Here is a 27,549-nt window from a genome sequence, read left to right as displayed (position 1 = left end):
ATAGTATAAATAATTCATTTATTATATACTATTTTGTTGTTATAGTAAAACCATATTTTGAATTATATGTATATTTGTAGATGACTGAAAATCAAGATACACGACCTCGAACAAAAGCAGTATGGGATAATGATGCGGTTGAAATCTTATGCGATGTCTGTATTGCGGAGATTGAAGCCGGAAATCGACCGGGAACAAGCTTCACCAAAGTTGGATGGGAGAATATGGTGAAAAATATTTCCGAGAAAACACAGAGGGGATACGATAAAGCTCAATTGAAAAATAAGCTGGAGTTACTGAAAGGTGAATGGAAGCTCTGGAAGCAATTGATCGGAAAAGAAACTGGCCTTGGATGGAATGATAACAATAATACTGTTGACGCAAGCGAAGAGTGGTGGCGTAGTAAAATAAAGGTTTGTATCGAAAATCAAATCAATTTACAAACTTAAAATTTATATTATAACTAAGATACCACTTTTTTGTAGGAGAATAAAAAATTCGGAAAATTTCGCAAAGAAGGCATTTCTCCCGATTTCGAAGATAAACTGGATACGATGTTCAAAGATATAGTTGCAACTGGAGCGTATGCATTTTCTTCTACAACTAACCCTCGTCATTACGGTGGTAGTGAGGCATTTCCTAGTGCTGACAACTTAGAAGAAAGAAGTGATGAATCGGAGGATCCTGTATGTCAGCCGAATCCTCAAAAGAGTTTGAATAATAACAACAAAAATCCCCTAGACATCAATAATTTTCCAAAGTTTAAAAAGGCTGGTGGACGGAGCAAAGTTAGTGGAGCGGCTAAATTAGCTTCTCAAATCGAGCGTCTTGTGAAGGCAACAGAAGAGCGTAGCGACACCGTATATGTAGTACGCAAAGAGATGCCTGGTACTAGTATCGCTGAAGTAATGGAAGTTGTTGTGTCACTGCCTGGTATTGTAATCGGAGATCCAACGTGGCTTTTTGCGACCAAACTATTTCAGAGTCGCCAGAAGAGAGAGATGTTTGCAACGATGAAAGATACACATATTCAAAGTTGTTGGCTCACTTACGAGTATGGTCTACTTTATGGCTCTAATCCAGGAGCAGCTCCAAATATTTCGCGCGTTTGAATTTTTAATCAATTGTATTGAATAAGTGTTCTTATACGAGAACAACATTCATTGTTTTGCATTTGTTGTTTATTTTGTTTTACTATAATAATCAAACAATACGAGAATGTTAGTCTCGTTTATATTCCTTGGTTACTTATTTTTTTTAGCATAAATAATGTTTACATTGAATGTTATTTAATCGTATGATATCACATATTCGTTTTCAGGAACAAATGGATACCACATCAGATGATGAGTTCGACATTGTTGCCAAAAAGGAACATAACGAACACAATGTTCTTATACGGAAAATTGCTCATTTGATGCAAATTTATTATGATACATACGTACATAAAGTTCCTTGTATGGATTAAAAAAAAACGGGGCATATTTTTCTTCAAGAGATATTGAGGGGAAACAGAATTCGGTGCCAACGACTGTTCAGAATGGAAAAAGAGGTTTTCACAAGTTTGTGCAATCACTTGGAAACAAGTTACGGTTTCAAAGGTTCAAGACATATGACTGCATTGGAGATTTTAGGAATGACTCTAATGATTCTGGGACATGGTCTAGGAAACCGGTTAGTGCAAGAGATGTTTCAACATTCTGGTGAGACGATAAGTCGATATTTTTCGGAGACGTTGGATATATTATGTCTCATGGGAGCCGATGTCATAAAACCTGCTGATCCAGAATTTAAGAGTACTCCCAAAGAAATAGCAAACGATCCAAGATATATGCCACATTTTAAGGTATTATACTCATATTTTTGTTATTTATTTTCATCGATACTCTGTATAAATTAATTGAGATATTTGTTTTTTTTTTAGGATTGCATTGGTGCTATAGATGGTGTTCATGTTCCAGCTTCTTTACCTCAAGCAGATCAAATACCGTTTATCGGTAGAAAGAAGATTCCTACTCAAAATGTTATGGCTGTATGTGATTTCAATATGAAATTCACTTTTGTGTATGATTCAAGGGTATTCTCTGCCGCTCTTCGTGATACTGAGATTAACTTTCCAAAACCTTCAGAAGGTATGACTTTTTTTATTTATTTTTATTTATTTTTTATAGCTTTGTCTTGTATACAGTTTAAACTAAATCATTATATTCAACTTGATATGTCACAGGAAAGTATTATCTGGTTGACGCTGGTTATCCTAATTTGCCTGGATATCTTGGTCCGTATAAAGGTCAAACATACCATCTGGAGCATTTTCGTGCAAGAAGAACTCAACCTACTACAAGCAAAGAAATCTTCAATCGTGCACATTCTTCTCTGAGGAGCGTCATCGAGCGGAGCTTTGGAGTGTGGAAAAAAAGATGGAGAATCCTGAATGTCATGCCGAGTTATCCATTCAAAAATCAAGTAAAAATAGTTATCGCAACTATGGCACTGCATAACTATATTCGAATGCATGCAAGACAAGAGATGGATTTTGAAATATTCGACGAGACAGAGGGCGATGGCGAGGGGGATGAAAACGACACAACTGAAGATCAAGATGAAGATTGTCAGACTTCTTCGAGTAGTATGGACAAGTTAAGAGATGAGATTGCTGCAAGTTTAGTAGAAACGATAAATTTGTAGTTTACATTTTTGTCAATAATTAAAAAACTTTATATTAAAAATAAAATAAATTTGTTTCGTCCATATTTTTATAGTTTGTAATTATAATTCATATATATGCATATAAATAAGTATATAAATAATTATTATTTAATTTATAAGACCATGTCTATTTTAGTCTTTTGCCCATAATTTATTTATTTTACCAAACGCTAAATCAGCTTTTGTTACCAGCAACAACTGTTTTATAAACAGTTTACCAAACACCTGTCAGTTTAAAAAAAAAACAGTTTTTTTTAAAAACAGAAACTAAAAGCACTTTTTTAAAAAACAAAGCTGTACCAAACGGTGCCATTGTCTCTCTCAGAACAAAAACAAGACGTGTCTCTCTAATGAATAAGAGGCCAAATAGAGAGCACATGAAGCGGAAGTGGAGACCAAAATAAGAGACCTCAGTCAAATTAAAAAAAAAAACCAATAAATGCTTCAAACATGGGTGTGAAAAGGTAAGGTCGTTTTCATTCGGCATAGCGCATTTACGGTGCTACGTGGCAGCGAGTGAGAGCCACTAGAATGTATACCAACTTGCCAAGCGAACGCTGTCGTTTTGGAAGATAAAGCTTGGTTGAGATATCTGCTACGCTATTCGCTGTGCTTTTAACTCGCAATCTTGATGCGCCACGTCACTCTGCCTTTTTTATTTATTTGCTCGACACGTGTCCTATGGGCATCTCCACTTTCTTCAATTTCAGCCTTGCTTTTCTCTTTATTTTACCTAATTGCCACTATCTCCGACTAAACCAAACCCACTTTCGGACTTTCCGACCCTCCCACTCTCCACCAATGTCCATCCTCACCGAATTGCTGGGTGGGTCCAAAGTTTCATGGAACTCCATCCAAATATGTGTGAGATTATAATTGATGATTACTATTAGTCTACTCTAAATCAGTTACTATTACTGCATTTCTAATTAGATTGATTATAATGGAGAGATGTTGTTTGAAAATTTATCTACAGTGTTGTTTAATATAAATATAGAAAATAAGATAAAGTGTATTGATTTTTTTATAAGGTCTACAAAATTTCTCTTTTTTTAGGGAACACACATTTATCTATTCCAATTCCAATTCTAATTTATATAAATGAAAAATGATGAAAACTAAACAAATTGAATTCATTGCAATTATAACCTTAATTGATATAGTAAGTGTATTGTTGAATATATTTTTACAAAGAACTCAATATTGAACAGCAGATAAATAATAAACGGTATTACAACTTTTCTCATAAAAGTTATTCATGCTTAACTAATAAGCCAGAAATTCATAAAAATTGATTCATCAATAAAAAAAATTTGGTTCGGTCAACTGAATTCAATTTATTCTATTGGATTGTTAATTGATTTTAGATATCAAAAAATTGATTTTCGATTATTTAACCGATTTAATATTTTAATAAATCACGTAACTAATTTTGAAATCGGATTATCATTTTTTAAATAAAAAATTAATTTGTTTGAAGAGAAATTGTCTCATTTGTCACAAATTTTATAACATTTTTCCACTTTTTACCAAAAGACTAATTTGACTCAAAATGCCACCGAGATGTCAACATTGTTGACATAGATAGTGGCATTTTGAGACAAATTAGTCTTTTTGTGAAAAGTGAGAAAATGTTATAAAATTGGTGGCAAATAAAACAATTTCTCTTGTTTGAATCAGATAAGTTTTTAAGATAATCGATTTTAAAATTGGATAATCGCTTTAAAAACCGTTTTTGAAATAGGGTCAAAGTCGAATCACCGACTTAAATTATGTAATGAAAATGAAGGGAGTGGCAGTCTAGTAATTCCGCGATACTCTAGTGTCATTTTTCCAATAAAGCACTTTAACAATAAAAGCTCAAAAATATTCATAGTATATAAATCACTCACAAGTCCACACAAAACCTCACCCTTCGCAGTCACAGCAGAGACAACTTGTGGTCTGAATTCCGACTTGTAAACAGAAAGCAAAAACAAACAAGAAAAGAAAGCCCTCGAAACTCTCAGACTCGTCTCTTCTTCGGAACCCCCACTCAATCTAGCCTCGCCATGGCGGCGGGTCTCACGGCCGCCACGGCGGCGTCAAAGCCTCTCCTCCGCCTAATCCGCCCTCCGATCCTCGGTCTCCGCCTCCCGGAGAGGGCGTTTTTCCGGTCGCGGCCGAGGATGTGCTTTGCCGCCTGCGTTCTCATGGAGGACAAGAAACACGCCTCTCCGGCGCCGTCGCCGTCGTCGGCGGAGGAAAAGGAAGAAGAGAGACCGGAAATCGCTTCCGTCGCGTCGGAGATCGACGCCGGTCTGATCTCGCGACGCGTGGCGGAGAAACTCGCGAGGAAGAAATCGGAGAGGTTCACGTACTTCATCGCCGCTATGATGTCGAGCCTCGGCGTCACTTCCATGGCGGTCATGGCGGTTTATTACAGATTTTACTGGCAATTTGAGGTACTTTCAGTTTCAATTTCAGCCTCATTTGAAGAAATTCCTTTCTCTCTTCTTCTTTACTGATTCATGATTTTCAACTTGTTTTTAGGGTAGAGAAGTTCCTCTCACTGAAATGTTCGGTACATTTGCTCTCTCCGTTGGTGCTGCTGTAAGCTCTCTCACCAAAAACCACAAAACATCACAGTTTTATGATTCAATACACTAAATTTTGGTCAAAAATCTGTAGAAATGTGTTTGAAATTGAATTAATTGAAGTGTTTATATACACAGGTTGGCATGGAATTCTGGGCAAGATGGGCTCATAGAGCCCTGTGGCACGCTTCCTTGTGGAACATGCACGAGGTATAAATTAATAACTATAAATAAATCAATCGTTTATTTTAATTTTCCATAAATTAAAGTATCATAAATATTTACAATTGTGTTTTTGGTCAATGGTGTAATAGTCACACCACAGGCCGAGAGAAGGACCGTTCGAATTGAACGACGTGTTCGCTATAACCAACGCAGTTCCGGCCATAGCTCTTCTCTCCTACGGCTTCTTCCACAAAGGCCTCGTTCCCGGGCTTTGCTTCGGCGCTGTGAGTCCTTTTCAAATTAAGGATTAATTAATCGCGATTAATTGTGTTTGGCAAAAGGACAGAAATAGCCTTGAATTATGTCGCGCTGACGTGGCTAATTGCGGTGTTTATGGGGGGCAGGGCTTGGGAATTACGGTTTTTGGGATGGCGTACATGTTTGTCCACGACGGTTTAGTGCATAAGAGATTCCCGGTGGGTCCCATTGCTGACGTGCCATATTTCAGAAGAGTCGCTGCTGCCCACCAGGTAAAAATATATATATATATATGAAAATAAAATATTTAAATTCTTACACACAAAATATATATTTACTTATTTATTTATTTTGGTCCCCACAAGGATTGGACGGTTTAAATTTGTATTTTAAGTTTTTTACATGTATTTTTTTGCTTGTCTTTCTGTAAATAGCTCCACCATTCAGACAAATTCCAAGGCGTACCATATGGCTTATTCTTAGGACCAAAGGTTTGTTTTTATTTTTTATTTTTAAATTTGATCTGAAGAGTTTTTATATTTTTAAGCTTTTGTCTTTGAGCTGAGTGATTATGTGGTGGCTTTCAGGAACTTGAGGAAGTTGGGGGGCTTGAAGAGCTGGAAAAGGAGATTAGTAGAAGAGCCAAATCCTACAAGAATTCATGACTTGATAAATAAAAAAAATGTGCTTCTGAATTCTCTGATACATAGACGTTTGTGTTACAAAATAGTAGGAGTTTTGAAGGCTGTTTTTGGGTGTAATTCTTTTCTTTTTTCTTCTTCATCTGCTTCATAGAAGGCTGTACCAAAAGTTTTTAACTAGAAAAGAAGTACAGTGTGTATGAGATTTGTACATTACTTTTTTTTTTTTTAAGAACTAAGCATCTTTAATGGTAAGCAAATACCATATTTGCTTAACTTTTCACATAAGCAATTTAAGCTATAACTAATTTAAGCAAATTTGTTCTCTTATTAGTAAGCTAAATCACTCTCTTAGCTTAACTTTATTCTACATGTCAATAATTAATATTTTATTATTATTTTCTATTCAATTCCCACTTATTAAATAAAAAAAAATAAAAAATTGGTCCATTTAATTTGCTAAGTTAGTAGTTTAGTTAAGCTAATAGGTGAAGTGCAAAATAATGATAAGCAATTAGCTTACAACTTTTGCTAATTGCTAGCAAGTGCCCATAATTGTTCTACAAACCATTAAAGATGCTCTATAATTAGTTCTTATTTTTCAAAGGTTTATTAGTAAACATTGACTGACAAATTGACATTTCCAAGCGACCAACAATAGACAAAACGTTCAGAAAATCTCACGCACATGATTGGTATTGTTCTTGCCAACGAAGCCACATGTTGGACGATAAAAGTTTCAAGTTTAAAAATTAGGCATGATTAAATGCATGGATTGCCTTAAGATTTTGCATTTGTCATGGTTCATCTTTCACGCGTACTTCAACAATATTGTATAATTGTGGTCAGTATTTCACACATGATCGATTACCGGTCCAAGAACTTGAACTCAAACTAAACAGTACATGGGAAGTTTAAAATTGAACGAAATGTAGTCATGTAACCAAACTATACTACACTACTATGCATGGTTTTTCTTTTAATGGTGTGTCATATTATGATAATACACGTAATTAAACAAACAAAGCACGTACTTGTATTATTGCTTATCAGTGGTTTCAAAAAGCAAGAAACGTAAGCGTGTGTAACTGTAAATGCTAAGCACTTTGGAGGAGCCGAGTCAAAACCAGCCACCTATAAAAGTCACACAACAAAAGCATTATATATATATACATACAGGTATATATATTACCGGCCATTTTGCTTTCAAGGGTTACGTGTTAACTAAATAGCCAATATGGACCCTCAAACGTTTCTCATAATGCATTAAAAAATAAAAAGAAGAGCAGCATGATCTTTGATTTGAATTATTAGTGGCTCATTGACCTAACTTTTTATCTAACATATAAACAGTTTTTGTTGTTATAATAGTTGGATGATTAGGACCTCCACTTTTTGTTATCCCGACATCATTCTCATATTACGTGGGGTCTGGGGTCAATCGATCGTGTAATTAGTTTTCTGTTACCCGTCAATTCGGCCAATACATATGGAAATTGAATACACGTTTTTTTTAGAATTAAGGTTAAATAAATATATAAAAGCCTAATCAATATGTATCTAATCTCTATTGGCTCCGACGTCATAGAACTTTTCATGTGTTTGCCGTTGTGATAAGTGTTATATAGTTATTTTATATCACACTGAACAAATAGGCTAATCAATGCCCAAGATCAAAGAAGTCTGATTCAGATGTGAGGATCCACAGATAAAAAGAGAAACGAACGGGACCATAAGGTAAAGTCTGAAGTTCGTAACTGAAGAAAATGGATAAATCGATAAACTCTGAAATTAGTCAAACACTTAATTTGCGGAAAAAAGGATACATTCCACCACATAATCACCTATCCCACGGGGCAAGACAGTTATGAAGCGGCGAACTCGATATAAAAGAGCAGTTATCACTCTTGATGCACACAAACGTGGATAAACGGTTATCAAGATAACCACTCGAATGTGTGTCTGATTAACCCACGTCCTCAGTTATTGATTTATACAATAATTGATTTATAAAGTTTGATCGTTTTGAACTAAGATCTTATTTCCCGTGACCTATTTGCTGTACAAATTCTATCAGCATCCGTCTAATAATCTTGTTTCGTTTTGACCTGATCAAAACTCAATAAGAATTGTTACAAGGTAGATATATTTGCCAATAGTGAAATTCAATGAATTTGTTGATTAAGAACTTGTAATCTCTCGAAGACTATTTGATACATTGGACCGAGTGATAATATTCAAATTGTGTTGTTAAGTATGGAATATATACAATAAAGTCATAAAAGCCTAATTAATATCACGATCAAAACAAAAGGAAGTAGTGTGCCAAAAAAAGAGTGTGAATACGAATATCTCAAAGAAGATTCAAAGAACATGCGGACTATAAAGATAAGTTGAAAATGTTGGGATATATTTTGAAGTGTATGCTATTATTTTATCCCTTAGTTTAGGTGGATTGTTTCGAGTGGCTCTTTATGATAATATGCTTTCTTTATGAATCATAATATATTTGAATCATTATCGTGTGTCCTGGCAAAACAAAAAGAAGGCTTCTTCTAGCATGTCCCCATGAACACCAATAATATGAACCGACTGGCCAATCAGGGATGTTGAAAGACAGTTACCCACTGACTATACATAAAAAAAAAAAATTAAAAAAAAAATTAAAAAAAATGTATATTTCGATAAAATAAAGGAGAAATTATATAAATTAAGCCACTTTAAACATAACATTTTATTTTAATCAGGGTTTTAATTTTATTTTAAAAATAACTTTTAGGCCGTGACAAAGTGAAATCAAATATACTGTATCTAATTACAAAATAAATAAAAAAATCAATTAATTTTTCAAATAGTAGAATCACCTACTGCTACCTAAACGTGAGCATGGAGAAGAGAAATATAATAGAATTCTCTTCTCTTTGCATTAAAGGGAAGATAAGATAACCCAAAAAAGCATTCCCTTCTATTTAGTGAAACCGTATGATGTTTTTTTTTTTTTAATATGAGTCATTGGATTGTTGATCGTTGGAGATCCATTGACTCAGATTTTTTGACCGTTACAGCCCAAATATTACCGTTTTATATCCGCTGGAACCCCAAAAAATTAAAAAAAAAATTCATTTTTAATCCTCTCATTTCTTTCTCTATAAATACACTCATATATCTCCAATCTTTATTCACAAAACACTATCAAATTCTCTCATTTTTCTACATCTCTCTCAAAATTCATTTCCCATAGTTATAAATTTTATCATATAGTAATAATTTTATTATATACTTCAATATCTCGTAAATCGTCTAACTCGTCCCGATCCCATCATCCACCTCCTCTACCCCAAAACACACCTCCCACAATTCCTCCACCACCCCAAGATTCTCCGACCATCCAATTTCTAATTTTAAACCAAATTCCTAATTTTGAAAACACCGAGTTTGACCCGACTCCATTACCTTCATCTTCTTACCAACCTCCATCATACAATTAAATAGAACAACACACTTAGTCATGAAAGAATTACACACACATAAAAATGTCTTTGCATTTTAGTCCCTTCAATTAAAAACACTACAAATAAAATACCATTAAATTTAAATTAAAAATATATTTTAGGAGAAAAGAATTCTCTTTTAAGGGAAGATAATTTCTCTTCCCTTTTAGTAGAGAATTCTCTCTTCCCTTATTTTAGGGAATTCTCTACCAACGGAGAAGAAAATTTGTGTTCTTTTTTTTTTTTGCTCCGATTAGTGCTACCTAAATTTAAAAAAATATATTTCCTCTTTCTCATTCAAATCAACATTCTCTCTCTCTCTCTCTCTCTCAACTGGAACAAGACATTGGAATTTTGCAAATATGTACTGATTTTTTTAGTTAAAATGGGTCAACAACCAAAAAAAAAAAACACATCATATGATATTAATTTAGCCAAATTTTCACGGTTATTTTTACGTTTTTTTATTTAATATTTTGTACTTTCGATAATTTGTTAGGTTTTTGATTTTTTTTTTCTAGAATTGCTTATGGGAATTTGAATAAAAGGCTAGTGGCTAATAATGCATTATAACTATTGAAAATACGACGAATTCTTGAAACTGACGTATTTTAGTAAATATTTACAATGTTTTGTTTTTCCCTCTCAAAATAGTCTGGTCCAATTATGTGTCATAAAAGAGAAAATTATTGAAATAATATTTTTTAAGGTGCAAAATTTATAAAATAGTCGTATTTGTAACTAACTAGGCCACTTTAAACCAAGGTTTTAAATCCCGGGGGAACCGGACGGGAAACCGTCCGGTTCCCCTTTTTTGAGCTCCCCGGCCCCGGAACCACCAAAACCGGAAGTTTCCGGGGGAACCGGATCGGGATCCGGGTAGGAACCCGGTTCCCACTTCCCGGTCCGGGTCGGCACGGCTCGCGTCGGGTCAGTGCGGCTCAGAGAAACCAGGTGAGGGAGCAGTGGCGGCGGATGGTCGTGCGAACCAGCGGAGGCGCGCGCGCGCGGGGTCTAGCGCTCGGCACAGGAGAGAGGAGCTCGCGCGATCGGGGTCGAGGCGCTCGGTGCTCGCGCGGCTGGGCTCTCGGCGCTCGCGCAGGAGAGGAGAAGAAAGGGAGCGGCTGGGGCGAATTTTTTTTTTCTCTGTGTTATCCTCTGCAGGTCGCGCGGGTGAAGAGAAGGAGAAGAGAAGAAGAAAAGAAAATAAGAAGAAAGAAAAGAAAGAGAAAGAAAGGGTGAGAGAAAAAGAGATCCACGTGGCAATCCCTCACTAAGCCACACAGGGGACAAATGACCCACTCCACAACTGACACGTTTCTCACAAAACGACCCCCTTATACTCTTTTCTTTCAATCTCGTCCTTCAAAATGTTGCACATAAGTCCGTTTAAAATAAAATCTCACAATCTTGTCCTTAATTGATTAAAAATAATATTGAAAAATAACGTTGCTCATATGTTGAATTTGTTGAACAATAGTATTTGGTGGATTGTGTTGAACTTTATCATTTTGGTTATTAAACTTACTTTTTGTTGTATTTGTAATTTGGTATTGTGTTGAAACATTCTACACTATTTTTAATTTTATGAATTTTATCCTACGTACTTTGTATTTTTTTTTATATTTCTTTTATGAATTCCCCTCGGTAAATACGGTATTTAACGGTATTCCTCTACGATAACGGTAAGTTCAACGGTACCGGTTTCTTTTTTTTTCCTGCTTCCCCCGGTATTCTTTTACGGTACTGGGGGTTACCAGTAAATTCGAAAGCTCGGAACGGTAACGGTAACGGTATTTCGATCCTTGCTTTAAACATGTGATTTTGGATCTAGCCTATGTTTGACAATTTTTAGGGATATAGCCAAATGGCTTATGTGACAATAATTAAGGTCTGATTTGCCCTTATTTATTAATAAATTCATCACTTTCTCTCTCTTATTTTTTTTTCAAATAATGTTTTTTTGCATCAAAACTTCAAAAATTCGTATCTTTCTCATACGAACTCGAAATTGAGTGATTTCATATCCTACAAATTCGTGGCGTCGAGATCTTCAAAAATAGATCCATTGTGTTTGATGAAAAACTATGTTTAATGCATCATATTTAATTGTGAAACGTGGGATTAAAACAAATTTTATAATTCACAAGAACTATTTCTATCACAAAACGATTTGTGGTGGTAGTGGAGATTGTTGAGGAATTCCTCCATCGTCGATATCTATAGCAGGGAGACCTCGCCGTCACTCTCTTACTCCGAAAAAGAAAGTTAAATTCGTCAATGGCATTCTCGTCGAACCCATTGTCTCCCAGCATTCCTGAGCCGGCGTTCGAGTCATGGCTACATCGATGTCCTCGACCAGGGAGCCTCCCTCTGATCATCCCCTTCTCCGTCGTCTTCGTCCTCCGCCGCCGCGTCGACGACCGTCGCCGCCACTATTACCGGTCGTTTTGTGACCTTTCTCTCTCTTCTAACTCTCACTCCCTTTTCCAAGCTCTGAGCCAACGATTTCTCTGTCGCCCAGACCCCGCGCCATGGACTGTCGTGTTATACATTAAAATGGCTTTGTGACATCAGTTACACATTATTATGTATATAAATATAAGGTAAAAATACAAAAATAAGGGTAAATTTGTAGAGAAACTTGTCATTTGTTGACATACATGTCAGCGAATCATGTCGATTATCGACATATATGTCAACAAATTGTGTTGATTGTTGACATATATATCGACAAATTTATAAACTTTCCAGTGTTGTTGTTTATTGACATATATGTCGACAAATAATGTCATTTGTTGACATATATATCAACAAATTATGTCATTTGTTGACATAATTGTGTCGATTGTTGACATATATAGGTCAACATACCGTCAAATAAATCAAGATTTGTTGACTTATACGAGACCCATAATTTTTTTAGAAAAAGTAAAGAAAAAAGGGTAAAAATGGATACAAAATATATTTTCTCTTCTTGTTACTAATAGAATTGCCCAAATTAGTATTTTGGTTAATTATGAAAAATGTGTTATCGAATGGTAATAGATTCGTCCATTTTCCTTCTAGCTATCCATTATGTAAAATAACCAAGGTTTGAGATACCGTTTACTGTTACCGTGTCGGGACTCATATTTTATGAGTATACTCTTTACCGCAATGATTTACCGGAAAAGAAACCGACAATTTTTTCATAATAAAAAAATATAATATAAATTTTTATAATTTTTATTTAAATTTATTTTATTTATATGTTAATTTTGAATTGGTTTAAACCCCAGTTTTTTCGTGATAAACCTCGATTTTATGAAGTTTTTGCTGGTACCGGCACGATAAATTCAGATTTTGCGGATATTTCACAGTTTTGTACATAGTAACGTTCAAAATCTGACGATAACTTATATATTGCACGGTAACCCCGCCGATTACCCCGCACACCTTGAACTTACGAACCATCTCTTGGGCCCATAACGACCTGTCCTTTTTCCCGCGAATGTCAACGCACAATCCTATACAGTATACACGACGAACACAGTAATTATTAAAAAAAAAAATGAATTTCCCGGCAAGATCACCGCCTACAACCCTCAACTTTCCGGCGACTTTGAACGGGCAAATCAGAAACGATTCCAAGTTCCTTTTTACTAGATCTTGCGTCCGACGCGAACGCCGTCGTCACATCCTTACTTGCGTCGCGGCATCGAGCCAGGACAAGAGTAGATTCTCGACTTCAACATCAAGAGCCTGTACTACGCCGGAGATCGATTCGGAGCGATCAAGTTTGAAATACAGACGACAATGGCTTCACTTCGTTGGCGTTGGAGGTTGCGGAATCTCCGCCCTTGCAATGCTCGCTTTGGAACAGGTAACGAGACTTGCACATTTTTTCTCTAGGATTTTCACTAGGCTATCAGTGATTTTGATTGAGCTCCGAGACTGAGAATCATTTCCGGTGCTAAAATTAGGGCTACGAAGTTAGTGGCTCGGATCTTGTATGGAGTAGCTTCATGGATAGATTACAAGAATCAGGGGCGCGATTGTATATCGGCCATTCGGAGTCCAATATTCAAATCGACAACCGAAATGGCAAGAGATCTCCAAATGCCTTGATCAGTTCAAGCGCTATTCCACATAACAATGTGGAGCTTCAACACGCGAAATCTCTGGGTGTACCTGTGTAAGAGTAATCATTTTTTCAGCTTTGGTGTGATTTGCTCTTGATAGTCTCTTTATATTATGTGATTGGATTGTTTATTTCAGGTACAAAAGAGATTGCTGGTTAGGGAAGTTGACAGATAACCGCAAGCTTATCGCTATAAGTGGTAGCCATGGTCAGTAAGATACAGAAGACACTCTCTCATGCGTGCTTTTATTATCATACAGTATTCGAGGACAGTCATTTTGTTTTTCATAATGTAGGAAAGAGTACAACTGCAAGTATGCTTGCCTATGTTCTAAAGGAACTTGGTGATGATCTTACAGCGGTGGTTGGAGCCGAAGTTCCGCAGGTACTCTCATAACAGTAAAAGATATATATTTATAGTATATATTTGTATGAGCATGTTTTCCGTTTTTTAATAGATGAACTGTTGAATTGATTACAATTGGAATCATCTTGAATGCAGTTCCAGGCAGGAAATATTATCTCAGGAAGCAGTGAAACGTTCGTGCTAGAGGTAGAAACATTAACATTCTTCGTAATTCTTGCTTTGAGTTTAGAAGAATTAGTTCAAAGAACTGTTGTGGAGTTAAATATGGTTCATCATCTTTAATTCCCTATTTCGGAGGATTTGTTTGTTTGTTTGTTTGTTTTTTTTTTTTTTTTTTTTCACTTTTGTCTCAGTCATTTCATGTTGTATAGGCTGATGAATATGATCATTGCTTCTTAAGACTATCACCTTATATGGCCATTGTAACAAATCTGGACTGGGAGCACGTTGATATTTTCCCAGATGAGGTTTTACATCTTACCCCTCTCTTATGTTTCCGAAACTTGAAGTGCAGTTATACTATGAATTAACTGAATTTGAGTTCATTCAAATTTCTCCGTGATATTTGTTTTATTGAAATGGACTTGTGGGTTTATTAACTGAAGTCATGCTTCTACATCAATTAGGAAGCAGTGAGGAATGTTTTTCGGAAATTCCTGAACCAAGTCAGGGAAGGTGGTCATCTTATTGTATGCGGGGATAGGTACACAATAAGTAGCTACTACATTCAGCTCTGTCTTGAGTGAATTTTAATGTCTACCATGCCTTTACCACACGCTAATTGTTTTAAGTTACAAGATAACTAAAAGAGCAAGTTCTTTGGAACGAAATTGCAGCGAGGGCGCGTATTCCTTGCTAAATCGTAATGAAGAAGAACCCAAATCCGACGCTTCGAGGGGTGAAATGTCTGTTTCAACCTCCGAACAATGTGATTATAAGTATAAAATAACAACCTTTGGAATTTTGAGCTCTAATGAATGGCATGCCTGCTCAATTCGTCAAAACTCAGATGGTGGTAGTGATTTTACTCTGGTATGAAATAGCTCTTATGACTATCAAGAATTTCTTTTGATCTGTTTCTCTTGATACAAAGTGTAGCACTTGAACTTCTGATTTGTGTGTTTATGCTTCACCAAATATTGGAAAAGATTATGATTCTAAGCCCTGATGCAATTTCTTCTGGTTTACGACTCTGAAAACTTAATCATGTTTCTTTTATCTTATTTGGTAAGAGTTGATTTTCTGCAGTGTCATCGGGGATGTCCAGTTGGAGAATTCAGTCTACAGTTGCCCGGGATTCATAACGTCCTCAATTCTCTAGCAGTAAGTGATTTTCCACTTGTTGCTAAAAATATAATCTAAATAGCCCCCCAAGCATCTTATTTTCGATGACTAAGGCGTGTATCGGCATTTCAATCTATTTGTAGCACTCGGGTCAAGTCTCACCAATATTACCTCCCTCTATACTTCAGGTTATCGCAGCAACGGTGGAATGGATTGGAAATGAGAGAGAGGTTTGCGATACTATCGATAGTTTGAGATTGCACTTGAAGAACTTTAAAGGCTTGGCAAGACGTTTCGAGAGCATCGGAAGTGTTAACAAATGCCATATAATAGACGACTATGCTCACCACCCCACAGAGATCCGTGCAATCATCCAAGCAGCTCGGCAGAAGTTTCACAACAAGGCTCTCTTGGTTGTGTTTCAACCTCATACTTATAGGTATACCCACAAGCAAAAAGTAGCTAGTTCAGTTTCGTTTTTCTATGAGCAGGTTTATTTAAAAGTACAGTGCGAATCCATCCACGTCAGACTAATTGATCATATCCCGTGCAGCCGTCTAGCAGCGATGTTGGATGACCTTGCGAACGCCCTCAGTGGCGCGGATCAAGTTGTTGTAACTGGGGTATTGTTACGTCTGAACAACGGTTATATATATATATATATATATATATATATATATATATATATATATATATATATATATATATATATATATCTCAATAAATCTGCAAGGGACTATTACTGATTGACATACTCCAAAATCAGGTCTATGCTTCTAGGGAAACAGATCATTGCAGCGTTGGCGGAGATAAGCTGTCTACAGCAATAGTTGGGCCTCCATCGGAGTATATTTATTCACTGGTAAATATGATATAATCTGTGTACATGGTTTGTCAATTTTCAAATAAATACGGGTACAATGTTTAGACTAGCGCCCTAGGAAGAATTCTTTACTTGCATAATTTTGGGAATCAACCTTAAAAGTCTTGCTCTGAAATATGATCAAATTGGTGTCTTTTTTTTGCAGGATGTCGTGGTAGATAAGCTACTGCTACAGATATGTGACAATCCCCACCGAGATATAGTTGTTTTGACGCTCGGGGCTGGTATTTATCCATCATAAATCTCTGTATATAAAAAAAAAAAAAAAACCTAGATATGCGTCAATGAATCTTCCCAAAAAAAAAAAAAATCCTAACCCCATCAAATGTTTTCTCAGGTGATATCACCACAGTGGGACCAAAACTGCTCGACAAACTCCAAGAGAGACTACATGTACCAAACTCTCCACTTATCTCCTCTACCGATTTCTACGCTCGAGCACTAGAATGAATTGACTGAAACAATGGCTGCTATGAAACTAGCATATAAATAACGTCCGAACTAAGATATTTTGACTCTGAAACAAACACGAGTGGTGCCACCACCACCGTACGAATCAAATAAAATGCTATAAACTCGAGTTTCCAATTCATCCCTTTCCGCTCCGGGAAAAAAAAAAAGGCACTATATAGCTACATTCCTCTTCCTCTAGCTTCAAGTGCTAGATTCAATAAACTGATATGCGTAGAAATAAAAAATTTCCAAGGTGTTCTAGCTCTGAAATAAACACGAGAGTGGTACCATACAAACACAACAAAATGCCACAAAAACACCGAATTTTCACTTCATCCTTTCTAGGCTCACCAAGCTCAAGGCACAGAACATATATGAAAGGCCACTGTACAGGAAAACACAAAACAACCTGCGATCGATCAGCCTCCGAAGAAGGAGAAGAAGCCCCGTTTTTTGGGCTCCTCGTCGACAACGACAGCTTTCATGGTATCCTGCTCGACGAGCCTCCAAGCGGCCTGCTCGAAGGCGAGCCCCGCGAGCGTCGGCGGGTTGTTGAGCACCAAAGGAAACCCGCGATTGGTGCTCCGAATCACCTCCGAATCCTCGGGTATGACTCCGAGCAGCGAAAGCCCGAGCATCTCCTGAACATCGAGCACCGACATCATATCCTCGCCCTTGATCATGTCCGTCCTCACCCGGTTCACCACCATCTTGATGTCCCTGATCCCGTCGCACTCGAGGAGCCCCGTCACGCGGTCCGCGTCCCTCAGGGCGGTAATGTCCGGCGTGGTGACCAGAACCGCCTCGTTCGCCGGAGTTATGGCGGTGATGAAACCCGCGTCGATGCCGGCCGGGCAGTCGATGAGGATGAAATGTGGGCTTCCGTCGGGCCGGGACTTGAGCGCGTCGACGAGCCACACCAGGGCTTTGCCTCCGAACCCCATCGGGAGCTTTGACCTGGGCTTGGAGATGCAGAGGAGCTCGAAGTTGGACCAGCGTTTGTCTCTCACTAGGGCTTGGTCGAGACGGCAATCTCCGTTGAGGACCTCCACGACGGTGTAGTTCACGCGGTTCTCTAGGCCGAGCAAGAGGTCGAGGTTTCGGAGGCCCACGTCGGCGTCGATGGCTACGACGGAGAAGCCGAGGCGGGCTAGGGAGAGGCCTATGTTCGCGGTGGTCGTCGTCTTTCCGACGCCGCCTTTGCCGGAGGTTATCACCACCACGCGCGGGGTTTCGCCGGAGAGCTGGGGCTTCCTGTTCCATTGCAGGACCGATCTCACCGGCGGGGCTCTTAGGGTTCCGGCGCCGCCGGAGGGGCTCGCGAAGGGTCGGAGGGATAGCATTGCTGGCGAATGGGGGGTTTGATTGGAAAGCGGGTGTGAAAAAGTGAGCGAGGGTTTTTTTTTAAGAGATGAACCAAAAAGGGTTCATCTTTACAGAATGACAGAGAAAAGAGAGAGAGAATGAGAGTGAATGACTGAATGTGTTACTCTCTCTCTCCCCCGTAAACAATTTTTGGTCCTTCCCTGCATAACAAAATGATGCAATTTTTTTTTTTTTGGACTAAAAAATGATGAAATTAAAAAAAATAAAAGGAAAGTCCTACAAAATACAAATTAAGAAAAATATAAAAAAAAATCATATGCTAAGAATTTACTGAAAACAATATTAAAATGAAATGAAGAAGCATTTATAGAAGCTCTTTAAAAATGTATTAACTATTAAGGATAATGAAAAAGTTTTTGAGAATATTCTTGTTTTTTTTCCCCCTCTAAGATAAGTTGGTGCTGGATGTGAAAAGCCAAATTTAGTTTATACCTAACTGTATTTTATTCGAAGAAGGGAAAAAAATGACAGAAAACCAATTGTATGATGAACTACTAATTTTGTTGGACTAGAAGATACCATTTAAGCATTGGAATAATATATAATTGGGTATGGATTTTCTTTTTTAAAGTTTCATATTCCTCTTTTACATATCATAATACCACAAATTTCAATGAATGTTTTTAAGCTTCAACATAATTTGGTGGGGGGGTTTGAAGCATCGCATTCTAATATAGAGTCTCCTCATGAGATCACAAAGGAGGTTTTGTCATCTAGGTTAGCTAAGTTCTCGAGGATTGTTGAGAATAAATTAGTATGGATATTAAAAATGTTGATGAGAAAACAAACCGTGAGACCTATTTTTCCCATAATAACGATTTCGAATGTATAACCTTATCATCTTTTTTTTTCTCCTATTATAACCTTATTATCTTTTTAAAACTAAGTTGTACTTGTATTATTTCGTTGTGTTTAAACTTTAAAGGACCCACTGTAAAAATATCACGTAATTGTTTTAGGTTGTGGGTTGATATCGATCCGCAGACTCTCAAGTCTTAACCAATGGATTGCTGATACACATTATATTGAATTTGACTTCGAACTTTAGCCTTTTATATTCCATTTGTGATCAAGAGATTAACATCTGGATAGTTGTTATGGATCTAATTATGGTAGACTAGATTAAGCAATAAAATGAACAAGTAGTCTCATTTCCCAATTTTTTTATTCCTTTTCTTTTCTACTCTCTCTAATTTGATTGCATCTCACGGTCTCTCCAAAGGCTCCAGAAAACGTATTAAACTTGTTTGTTTGTTGATTATTGCATGTCAAGTGGCTCCTAAACTAGCTCAATATTGCTCTAGAATAAGTAGTATTATTGATGTTTGTCACTTGTTATTAAGCTACCATATTTAAGTCATACATTTTCAAGTTTTCTTTTGAGAGAAAACTGCTCAATGACTTTCGATTGTGTTAATTTAAATACTTGTAAGTTGTATGTATTTATATGAGTATATCCGTCGGAAAGCTGTCTTGAAAGTCATTGTGTAAGATCTTTTTATTAGAGTATATGTAAATAAAGGATAATTTAGTCATAGTATTTTATTTTGCGTCTTGACTATTTAGTATTTAGTGTGTCTCTTATATAATTTCTTTTAAAATATTAATGTAATATGATACCTAATCTCTCTTTTGCCTCTCTCCCAAATTCTTCTTCTTCCCTTTGCAATTTCGTCAATTTTAAGTCCTTAGAGCATCTTCAACCAACACCTCAAAACACTAAAATTCACACTATTTGCATAAAATTATAGTGTGGTTATAGTACGACACTACAGTAAAAAAAAGAGTATTTTATTGTTTATATTTCACTATTAAATTATTTTATTGTATTTTTATTTATTTTAATAATATAATAATAATAAATTGTATTTTTAGTATGAAATTTGGTGTTATGAGTGAAATGAAAACAAAAAAATTGGTTCTAAAATGTAATAAAATGGTGACTTTAAAAATTAACTACATAAACAGCAACTTCAACCACAATGTTAAATTTTAACAATGTGGTTGAAGTTGCTGTTTATGTAGTTAGTTGTTTTTCCATTTTTTCTTCTTTTTTTTTTTTATTTCTTTTTTCTTTTTCCTTGGAAGAACGAAAGGCCAATCTGAATGTTTTTTTTTTTTGGGTGATAAATATGTGAGCACGTATTGAAAAGGGCTTTACACGTATCCTAGATTAGAGAAGTAAACTTATAATACGTATCTCAATCTCATATTATATTAGAGTAATTAGACAAGTGTTTACCATTTGAAGTTTTGAATTTGAGTGCACAGTCTAATCAATATTTCAAAGCGCACCTTTCTCCATTTTAGACCACATTCCATATTTACAACGTGATTTCTTATTTTGATACAGTGCATGTCATACACGTCCTTCAAGCTAATAATTAATAATTAATATTAATTAAAAAATAGAGAAAGCGCATTAGGGTTTTGAAAGAGGAAAAGCATGAAGCTAGACTCGATTCAAATTACGTAAGGGCAAGGGTTTATATCATTATCCACACTAATATTTGAATCCTCACATATATACCAATACAATTGAGCCAATAATTTATCATAATAGTTCATTTATTACATTCGCTATCATGCGACATTTGGTATATAGCTATATAACTAATAGACTCTTATTTATTTATTTATTTATTACTTTACTATTTTGATAGTATATCATCGTTGCTTGTAATTACTAATTAACATATTTAAAAGGAAACAAAAATCAAATTGATTCGAAACATTTCCCGGACCTAATAGTCAGCAACACCACTTGGTCACATAAATCAAATTGAACACGTAATACTATAGGAAGAAATGCTATACGTACATGGTAAATTACAAAAGGGAAAAAAAAAAAGTGGACCAATAACAAGGCTTATATTTCCCATTTCACTAACTTTACTCGATAAAGAATAAAATACTAACACCCTTTTTCATTTTACTCGACCAAGAAGACTTGTACAATGGGCAAAAACAAAAAGAAATATTAAAAAAAGAAAAACCTCAGCAGCAAAATGCTTTTTTAAGCAAAGTTGCAATATGGCCCACGTAATCTTTAAAATTTATCGTAAAGTCCCCCCAATAAACCACACACAGAAAGAGATCTTTGATCTGTAACCAAATTCTCTCTAAACCAAAAAAAAAACAAAGAGATTGATCACTTTTTTTACCTCTGTTCAGATCTACAATCTGGACCGTCAAATAAGCCCTTCATTCAAATCCAACGGTCACGTCTTAGTCCCCACCCCGAGCCCACAGAACAAAATGCCACGTGGAGTGACATCAGCAGCCAGAGACGAGTCTCCAAATCGGAGCCCGCATAAAAATAAAGTCAGATATTCTAGATTTATCAAGTGATCAGTCCAACCCATCACGTGCCACGTGTGCGCTTACTATTCGTAGGCTATACGATTACTCTCTCTCTCTCTTGAATGATATATCAGTTATTACTTCTCTCTCTATATGTATAACACGAAAATTTCACTCTCTCTTTTCCCACAAAGCCACGTTTTCTCTGGATCCAAACAAAACACTCTCCAATTCCCATAGCCCTAGTAATCAAATCGCTGAATTTTTCTTTCTTCTTCGACGGATTGGCGAAATTGTTGAGGGCTTTCCCTCCTTTTGTCATCATAGCCAGGTTTGTGCAGTCAATTTTTCTATATTTTATATTCAGCTGCGTGTTTTTTTTTCCGGTTCCGATTTGTGGTTTTCTTTCACTAATTTGATCTCATTAGTAGCTTACGCTGCTGGATAATCAAAATCCGTATGTAGGATTGTTGGATCGCACCAATTATGGATATGGGTTTTGTCCTGAATTGGTATATTTGTTCGTCAATCTCCGATCTTGTTCTATCAATTCTGGTTTGGTGTTAAGATAATAGTTTAGATTAAAATTATATCTTGGCTTGGTTTATGATAAAAAAAAAATGTTTTGAATTTAATAAAATCTAAAATTTAATCGTCAACTCTAAACCCTATTTAGGGCTAGGTTGTTTGGTGGGTTGTCTCCAAATGTTAATTTCAAAGGAAATTATACTCCAAGTTGTGATCTTTACTTTTGGATGTATAAAAGTATTGCTAAAATTGAACTACTTTTAAATATGTGAAATTGTTTGATGAATTGATCTCTGCAAAGATGCTTTATATCGCGGTCAACTTTTTTAAATTGACTATTGTTGTCGAGTTGATGATCTTTGTAAAAAAAAAAAAAAAAAAGGGGTCCCAATCCTGTTTAAAATAATTTTATGATTTGTCTAGGCTTATGGTAATAGATGATTTGTTTGTTTTTTCTTCACAGTGGGAAAGGCCATGTGAGCTGTTTGAAACGAGTTCTCGCGTCTGGTTTAAGTATAATTGGCAAAGAGTTCAGTTTTGTTTCTCAGCATGAGTAAATGCAAGGGCTGTGGGAAACTAGGAAGAATGGTGCGAAAGGGTGATCCTGTGAGTGCTTACCATTGTGCTCTTCTTCTCTCTCCTGTCGTTTCAGTTTGGGATTGCACCGTTCGTAAGATGAGGTACTCATTCAGACCTGAGTGGGTGTAGTCGTCAAGATCCGAGAATATCCAAAAGAAAACATAAATATATATATTAGTCTTCAATAAGGGAAAAATTAATTTTAAATTTATTTAGCTTATAGAAAGAAAAAAGGAAAAGAAATACAGTTATAGGTTGATGTACACACTTTAGAATCATTCTCTTGAAGAAAAGGAGTTCCGAGTAGTAGTGAGACACAAACACAGACACGCCGAACGATTATTCCTAAATGGACAACGCGGGGTGTAATAAAGTGCAATCGGTGATGAGGAAAGTGAAGAAGAAGCAAGTGAAGGACGAGTTGGACCGTCAGAAACAGGCGGAGAAGAAGAAGAGGCGGTTGGAGAAGGCTCTGGCGACCTCGGCGGCGATCATCTCGGAGCTCGAGAAGAAGAAGCAGAAGAAGAAGGAAGAGCAAGAGAGGCTCGACGAGGAAGGAGCGGCGATCGCGGAGGCCGTGGCGCTCCACGTCCTCATCGGCGAAGAAGACTCCTCGGACGAGATCGACTACCCGCGGAGCATCGACGTGTACGTGGGCCAAGACTCGCCCGCCATGTGCTCGATCGAGGGCATCGGATGGGTCACCAATGGTTTCAGGTCCGGACGGAACGAGTGGTCGTTCTCGTCGCGAAGGGATTTCCGAGGCCCGTCTTCGTACCTCGAAGGAGCCGCCGCGGCGGAGCTCATCGCCGCTCAGGCCGTCAAGTCTCTTCAGATCGCGGACGAAGACACGATCGTGATCAACGACATGATGAGGCAGTAGGAGATATCTGATATAGTCGCTACTAGTGGTTTGCCTTTTGGTCACGTATTTTCCTCGTTGTTTGATGGTCTGTAAATATTTTTTTTTCTTCCGTGTTTTGGCGCAGCATAAGTACTTACGTTGCTTCTTCAGAGTATGAAGTGGATCGATATTATCTGTAGCCATTATTGTTGGTCGAGGCTGCAGACTGTTTCGTGCATTTGATGTTTTAAGAGAACATTTTAGACATTTATTGACATATTACCGGCATCTCGCCGATGATCTTAATTAAACTTCTGACATACTATTATGTGGTTTGTTTTGGTGGACTAGTTGATAGTTTCGTTACATGACCCATGTTTTTTTTTTAGTCTTTCATCAACTAAGCTACTTCAAAATAAGCTATTTCCTTTATATAAAAAGTTTGTTTATGGTTTCATTTAGCTTTCTTTTTCTTTGTAGTTTCATTTGGAATATGGACAAAATTGTCTGAATTTTTTTAAAACATCAGAGGTTAAAAAATGAGTTAAGCTTGTAGTTCCATCTTCAAACGAAAATCAAGTATTCGTGTAACTCTTTCGAGCTTTTTATTTATTTTTTTTATTTTTTTTTAAATTATGCCTTTACGGCATTTGCCTGCAAGTCACTTTTTTTACTGGCTTACTAGTAAAAATACTTAATAAAAATGAAAACGATAACACCACTAATATGAATGACTAGTATTCTATTCCCTTGCTCTGATCCTTAGTCAGTAACGTAGTGCTTAGTTGATGACTTTTCCTAATTAGCATATTAGTCGGTATATATACGCTCTATAAGTTGATAATGATTTAATTGGACACAAGTCACATAAGGGACCTGTGGTTGTCATTTTAGTCAAAAGACTCAAAACCACACTAAAGATTCAGCAAATCCGCTTGCACATTGCCCAAGTTATAATATCTATAACAATAAATAAATAAATAAAATACATATGCACAGCCCAAAAGAAAGAGAAACCCATGACCGAGTAAAAAAAAAAAATATAAGGTAATCAAACATCATGTTGGGATTCTGGAGACGAATTGGCAACCAAGTAAAGTGCCTTGATTTCTTGGGGGCAAATAAGGACTGCAAATTACTTTGATACACACAAATGAATTGAAAAAAAAGAGTGATTGATTGTCAGCTAAAAGCATGTTTAGTAACTGAAGAACAGAAGCCTCAAATATTGTTCCGTGAGACCGAGTTTTGCCGTGGTGGTGACATTGCGTCTGAGAGGTTTTGTTGCCGAAGAACGGCCTCGTCATGATTCTCAACCTCTGAACTGCCACTAGGCTTAGCCCCCGAAGTAATTAGGTTTTTAAACCAAGTACCTTGAATTCTGGGGCTGCCTCGGTTTGCACTCACCGACTCCACTGATGCTGCAACGTTGCTCGACACACCCGCTAGGAAACGATACGCCACTTTACTCGCTGTTAGAATCTCCGTTTTAGCTTGTCTGAACTGCAAACAAGATTAGAGAGTCACATAAATTTAGCTTTGGCTGTTCTTAATGAGTAAGAACAGTTCGTGAATAATTTACAACCATTGTAGTTTCGTGATACAGAGTTATAAACGAAAATGTTGTAAATACAAATTCTAAGACCTCTATCGTTTGTTTATCAAGAATGGTCCATCTAAACAGCTTTCTTGAACTTAGTCATTCCTTGCGAACACAGGACAGCAATAATTACATATATAGTAAGCTTATAAACAGTGCTAAGACATTAAAGTTACTTATTTTTAATCATCTTACCCGTAATGCCGTGGTTCCTGCAACCTCCATTGCAGCATCACCAGCATGAGCAAAACGATTGACCCAGCCTGTTACAAAAGGTAGTAGATTTTATTATTTATTTTATTATTTACACTAGTTCATGTTACAATATATGCAACTTATGCAGGGTCAAATCTAAAAGCAGCGTTCTAAAATAAAGGAACTCAGACGACCAGTTTTCCAAGGGAGTTCTCAGACATCATTAAAACCTAAAATGAACACTAAAATCACGCAAGTGTCCAAAATGAACTTATCAATTACATGGTAACTGGTGTGATGTTGAAGAAGAATACAAGATATATCGAAAAGTCAGCATTTTGACCAAAAAACAAGAAAATATTAGGCAACGGGCAATCACAAGATAACTGATAACTCCAATCTCATAGTATGTACGTAGTCAAAAGTGAAGAAAAATGGACAGAAATAGAAAATGTCAAGGTAAAGTACACAAACAAAATCTACAAACAAGTGCTTTGGTAATCTTAGTTTCAGATACGAGAGGTCAAACGTAAGAAATCAACACCAACTACATTTATTTTCTTCTTTTGCTTGACTACAGTTCATAGTAGACACCGTTAAAATACTGTAACTCCTAATAAGATCCAGATATTCTATTAAATCAACACCAACTACATTTTTTTCTTCTTTTGCTTAACTATAGTTCATACTTCATAGTAGACACAGTTAAAATACTAACTCATCATAAGATCAAAGAGGATACTAATATAGAAATTCTATAAAATCAAAGAGAAAAAAAAAATTATTCACCTGGAAGCTTGGGAACTTCGAGCCTTTCGCAGAGCTCATCACAGAAGTGATTGCAATTTTTGGCTAACAAGTCATACGAGTGTCCAGGCCATTCTCTGCTCAGCTCCCTCATTATCTGCTTTACTTGGTTGGTCGAACAATTAGTTTTGCCGAGAACAATGGCTTCGCGATATGTGTACATTGGATTCTTCCCTGAAGGGCAACTAAACACTCCACTTCCTTGTTCACAGAACCCGAACGACCACTCTTCATCTTCAAAAACCTATCAGCAGATTTAGAAGCCCATCAGATATAAATGAATTATTGAAACCCATGAATGGGTTTTTTTTATAAAAAAAACCCATTCATGCTTTTAGTTCTTCCTTCACAGTATATGTCAGAATTTAACGTTAGTAATAAATAACCAAAAAAAAAAAAAAAACAAATAGCAATATCCACTGCAGAATAATAAAATCCCAATCTACTGCTACAACGCCATTAAATGAATCCAATTGCACCGCAAATAGAAGTTATAAACCTAGTCATTCAATCATATCCCAGCCCAAGAAATAAACCCAGGTCTTACACCGACAACTAATCAATACTCGAATCTTAATTTTTGCATTTCCAACCACCAAAACAAAACCGAATCCCTAGATCCCTCCGCAAGATCACAACCCTCCATAAATACTCAAATTTATACACATACTCAGAGACTCGCATTCTCATTTCTTACATGCAAATGATTTTGATATGAATACGTGAGAGATAGAGATAGAAATAGAGAGAGAAAGAGAACCTGTACGGCACTGTGGAAAATACCGCCGAGACCAATACCGTCCTTGAAGATCTTGTTGATCTGAAGAATGGTGTTGTTCGTCTTCTCCGATCCACTGTTTGTCACATCGTATACGTGGAGAATAACCTCAGTCATCGTCCCGTATATGCGAAATTCGAAAAACCCTAAATTTCTCTCGGATAGTTCGAAAATCTGGGAATCCAAATCCTGTCGAGAACCTAGTTCTTTTTTTTTTTTAATCGAACAATTAATGAGAAACTTTGGTTGCTCGGTTTCCAATTCTGAATTTCACTTTCTGTTTCGCGCTCTCTCTCTCTCTCTCTCTCTTTATTTCTCTATCCAAGATTTGGAATTTCTTTACCCTTGAAATTCGAATTACTATTTTTTTTTTTCGTGTACGTTTGCTTTTCGGGTCTAAAAACTCACTGAATTTAGAAACAGAGTTCAGACTTGGAGAGATATTTTGGGTCTCAAATTGTTTTTTTCTTTTCTATTCCTAAATCAGAGAGAGAATTTGGGGGGTTATGGTGTAGAGTTAATGACGAAACTACCCTTGAGCTCTAGAGAAATATTGCGATGATTTTTGTTGAGTTGGAC

At 36.5% G+C, this 27,549-nt stretch overlaps 5 protein-coding genes across 5 annotated transcripts; 3 read left to right on the top strand and 2 right to left on the bottom strand.

Annotated features, from left to right (window-relative positions):
* The first annotated feature begins 4,603 nt into the window (after window positions 1-4,603).
* Window positions 4,604-6,560, top strand: LOC149380198 (beta-hydroxylase 1). Its single transcript, XM_089603264.1, has 7 exons — window positions 4,604-5,153; window positions 5,242-5,301; window positions 5,424-5,495; window positions 5,600-5,734; window positions 5,855-5,980; window positions 6,143-6,199; window positions 6,296-6,560. Exons 1-7 carry the CDS (start codon window positions 4,761-4,763, stop codon window positions 6,371-6,373), a joined length of 921 nt encoding a protein of 306 aa, XP_089459390.1. The 5' UTR covers window positions 4,604-4,760; the 3' UTR covers window positions 6,374-6,560.
* A 6,673-nt stretch (window positions 6,561-13,233) lies between these two features.
* LOC149380197 (uncharacterized) lies at window positions 13,234-16,981 on the top strand. The gene is made up of 14 exons (XM_089603047.1): window positions 13,234-13,705; window positions 13,806-14,017; window positions 14,101-14,171; window positions 14,260-14,348; window positions 14,466-14,516; window positions 14,702-14,797; window positions 14,957-15,033; window positions 15,167-15,362; window positions 15,579-15,653; window positions 15,803-16,053; window positions 16,168-16,237; window positions 16,381-16,476; window positions 16,643-16,721; window positions 16,835-16,981. The coding sequence occupies exons 1-14, from the start codon at window positions 13,394-13,396 to the stop codon at window positions 16,945-16,947; spliced, it is 1,788 nt and encodes a 595-aa protein (XP_089459173.1). The 5' UTR covers window positions 13,234-13,393; the 3' UTR covers window positions 16,948-16,981.
* A 77-nt stretch (window positions 16,982-17,058) lies between these two features.
* On the bottom strand, window positions 17,059-18,500 carry MIND (septum site-determining protein (MIND)). The gene has a single exon (XM_089603048.1). It carries the CDS (start codon window positions 18,291-18,293, stop codon window positions 17,370-17,372), a length of 924 nt encoding a protein of 307 aa, XP_089459174.1. The 5' UTR covers window positions 18,294-18,500; the 3' UTR covers window positions 17,059-17,369.
* Window positions 18,501-22,631: 4,131 nt separating this feature from the next.
* LOC149380195 (stress response NST1-like protein) lies at window positions 22,632-23,956 on the top strand. The gene has a single exon (XM_089602531.1). It carries the CDS (start codon window positions 23,096-23,098, stop codon window positions 23,627-23,629), a length of 534 nt encoding a protein of 177 aa, XP_089458657.1. The 5' UTR covers window positions 22,632-23,095; the 3' UTR covers window positions 23,630-23,956.
* Window positions 23,957-24,511: 555 nt separating this feature from the next.
* On the bottom strand, window positions 24,512-27,466 carry LOC149380194 (deSI-like protein At4g17486). The gene is made up of 4 exons (XM_089602530.1): window positions 26,953-27,466; window positions 26,175-26,436; window positions 25,386-25,453; window positions 24,512-25,093 (listed from the first exon to the last, which is right to left on the bottom strand). Exons 1-4 carry the CDS (start codon window positions 27,085-27,087, stop codon window positions 24,812-24,814), a joined length of 747 nt encoding a protein of 248 aa, XP_089458656.1. The 5' UTR covers window positions 27,088-27,466; the 3' UTR covers window positions 24,512-24,811.
* Window positions 27,467-27,549: the final 83 nt, after the last annotated feature.

Source organism: Urtica dioica, chromosome 12 (assembly GCF_054948205.1).
Source record: "Urtica dioica subsp. dioica isolate 48M chromosome 12, U.dioica_male_clone48M_v1_H2, whole genome shotgun sequence".
NCBI lineage: Eukaryota > Viridiplantae > Streptophyta > Magnoliopsida > Rosales > Urticaceae > Urtica > Urtica dioica.
This window is presented reverse-complemented; position numbering and strand designations above follow the sequence as displayed.

Coding starts and splice junctions, on each gene's coding strand:
- LOC149380194 (XM_089602530.1), bottom strand. CDS start 27,087: ATGACTGAGGTTATTCTCCACGTATACGATGTGACAAACAGTGGATCG. Junction 25,454..26,174: donor CGAAGTTCCCAAGCTTCCAG/GTGAATAATTTT, acceptor CTTTTGTAACAG/GCTGGGTCAATCGTTTTGCT. Junction 25,094..25,385: donor CAGGAACCACGGCATTACGG/GTAAGATGATTA, acceptor TCTTGTTTGCAG/TTCAGACAAGCTAAAACGGA.
- LOC149380195 (XM_089602531.1), top strand. CDS start 23,096: ATGGACAACGCGGGGTGTAATAAAGTGCAATCGGTGATGAGGAAAGTG.
- LOC149380197 (XM_089603047.1), top strand. CDS start 13,394: ATGAATTTCCCGGCAAGATCACCGCCTACAACCCTCAACTTTCCGGCG. Junction 14,018..14,100: donor AAATCTCTGGGTGTACCTGT/GTAAGAGTAATC, acceptor TGTTTATTTCAG/GTACAAAAGAGATTGCTGGT. Junction 15,034..15,166: donor CTTATTGTATGCGGGGATAG/GTACACAATAAG, acceptor ACGAAATTGCAG/CGAGGGCGCGTATTCCTTGC.
- MIND (XM_089603048.1), bottom strand. CDS start 18,293: ATGCTATCCCTCCGACCCTTCGCGAGCCCCTCCGGCGGCGCCGGAACC.
- LOC149380198 (XM_089603264.1), top strand. CDS start 4,761: ATGGCGGCGGGTCTCACGGCCGCCACGGCGGCGTCAAAGCCTCTCCTC. Junction 5,735..5,854: donor CCGGGCTTTGCTTCGGCGCT/GTGAGTCCTTTT, acceptor TATGGGGGGCAG/GGCTTGGGAATTACGGTTTT. Junction 5,981..6,142: donor GAGTCGCTGCTGCCCACCAG/GTAAAAATATAT, acceptor TTCTGTAAATAG/CTCCACCATTCAGACAAATT.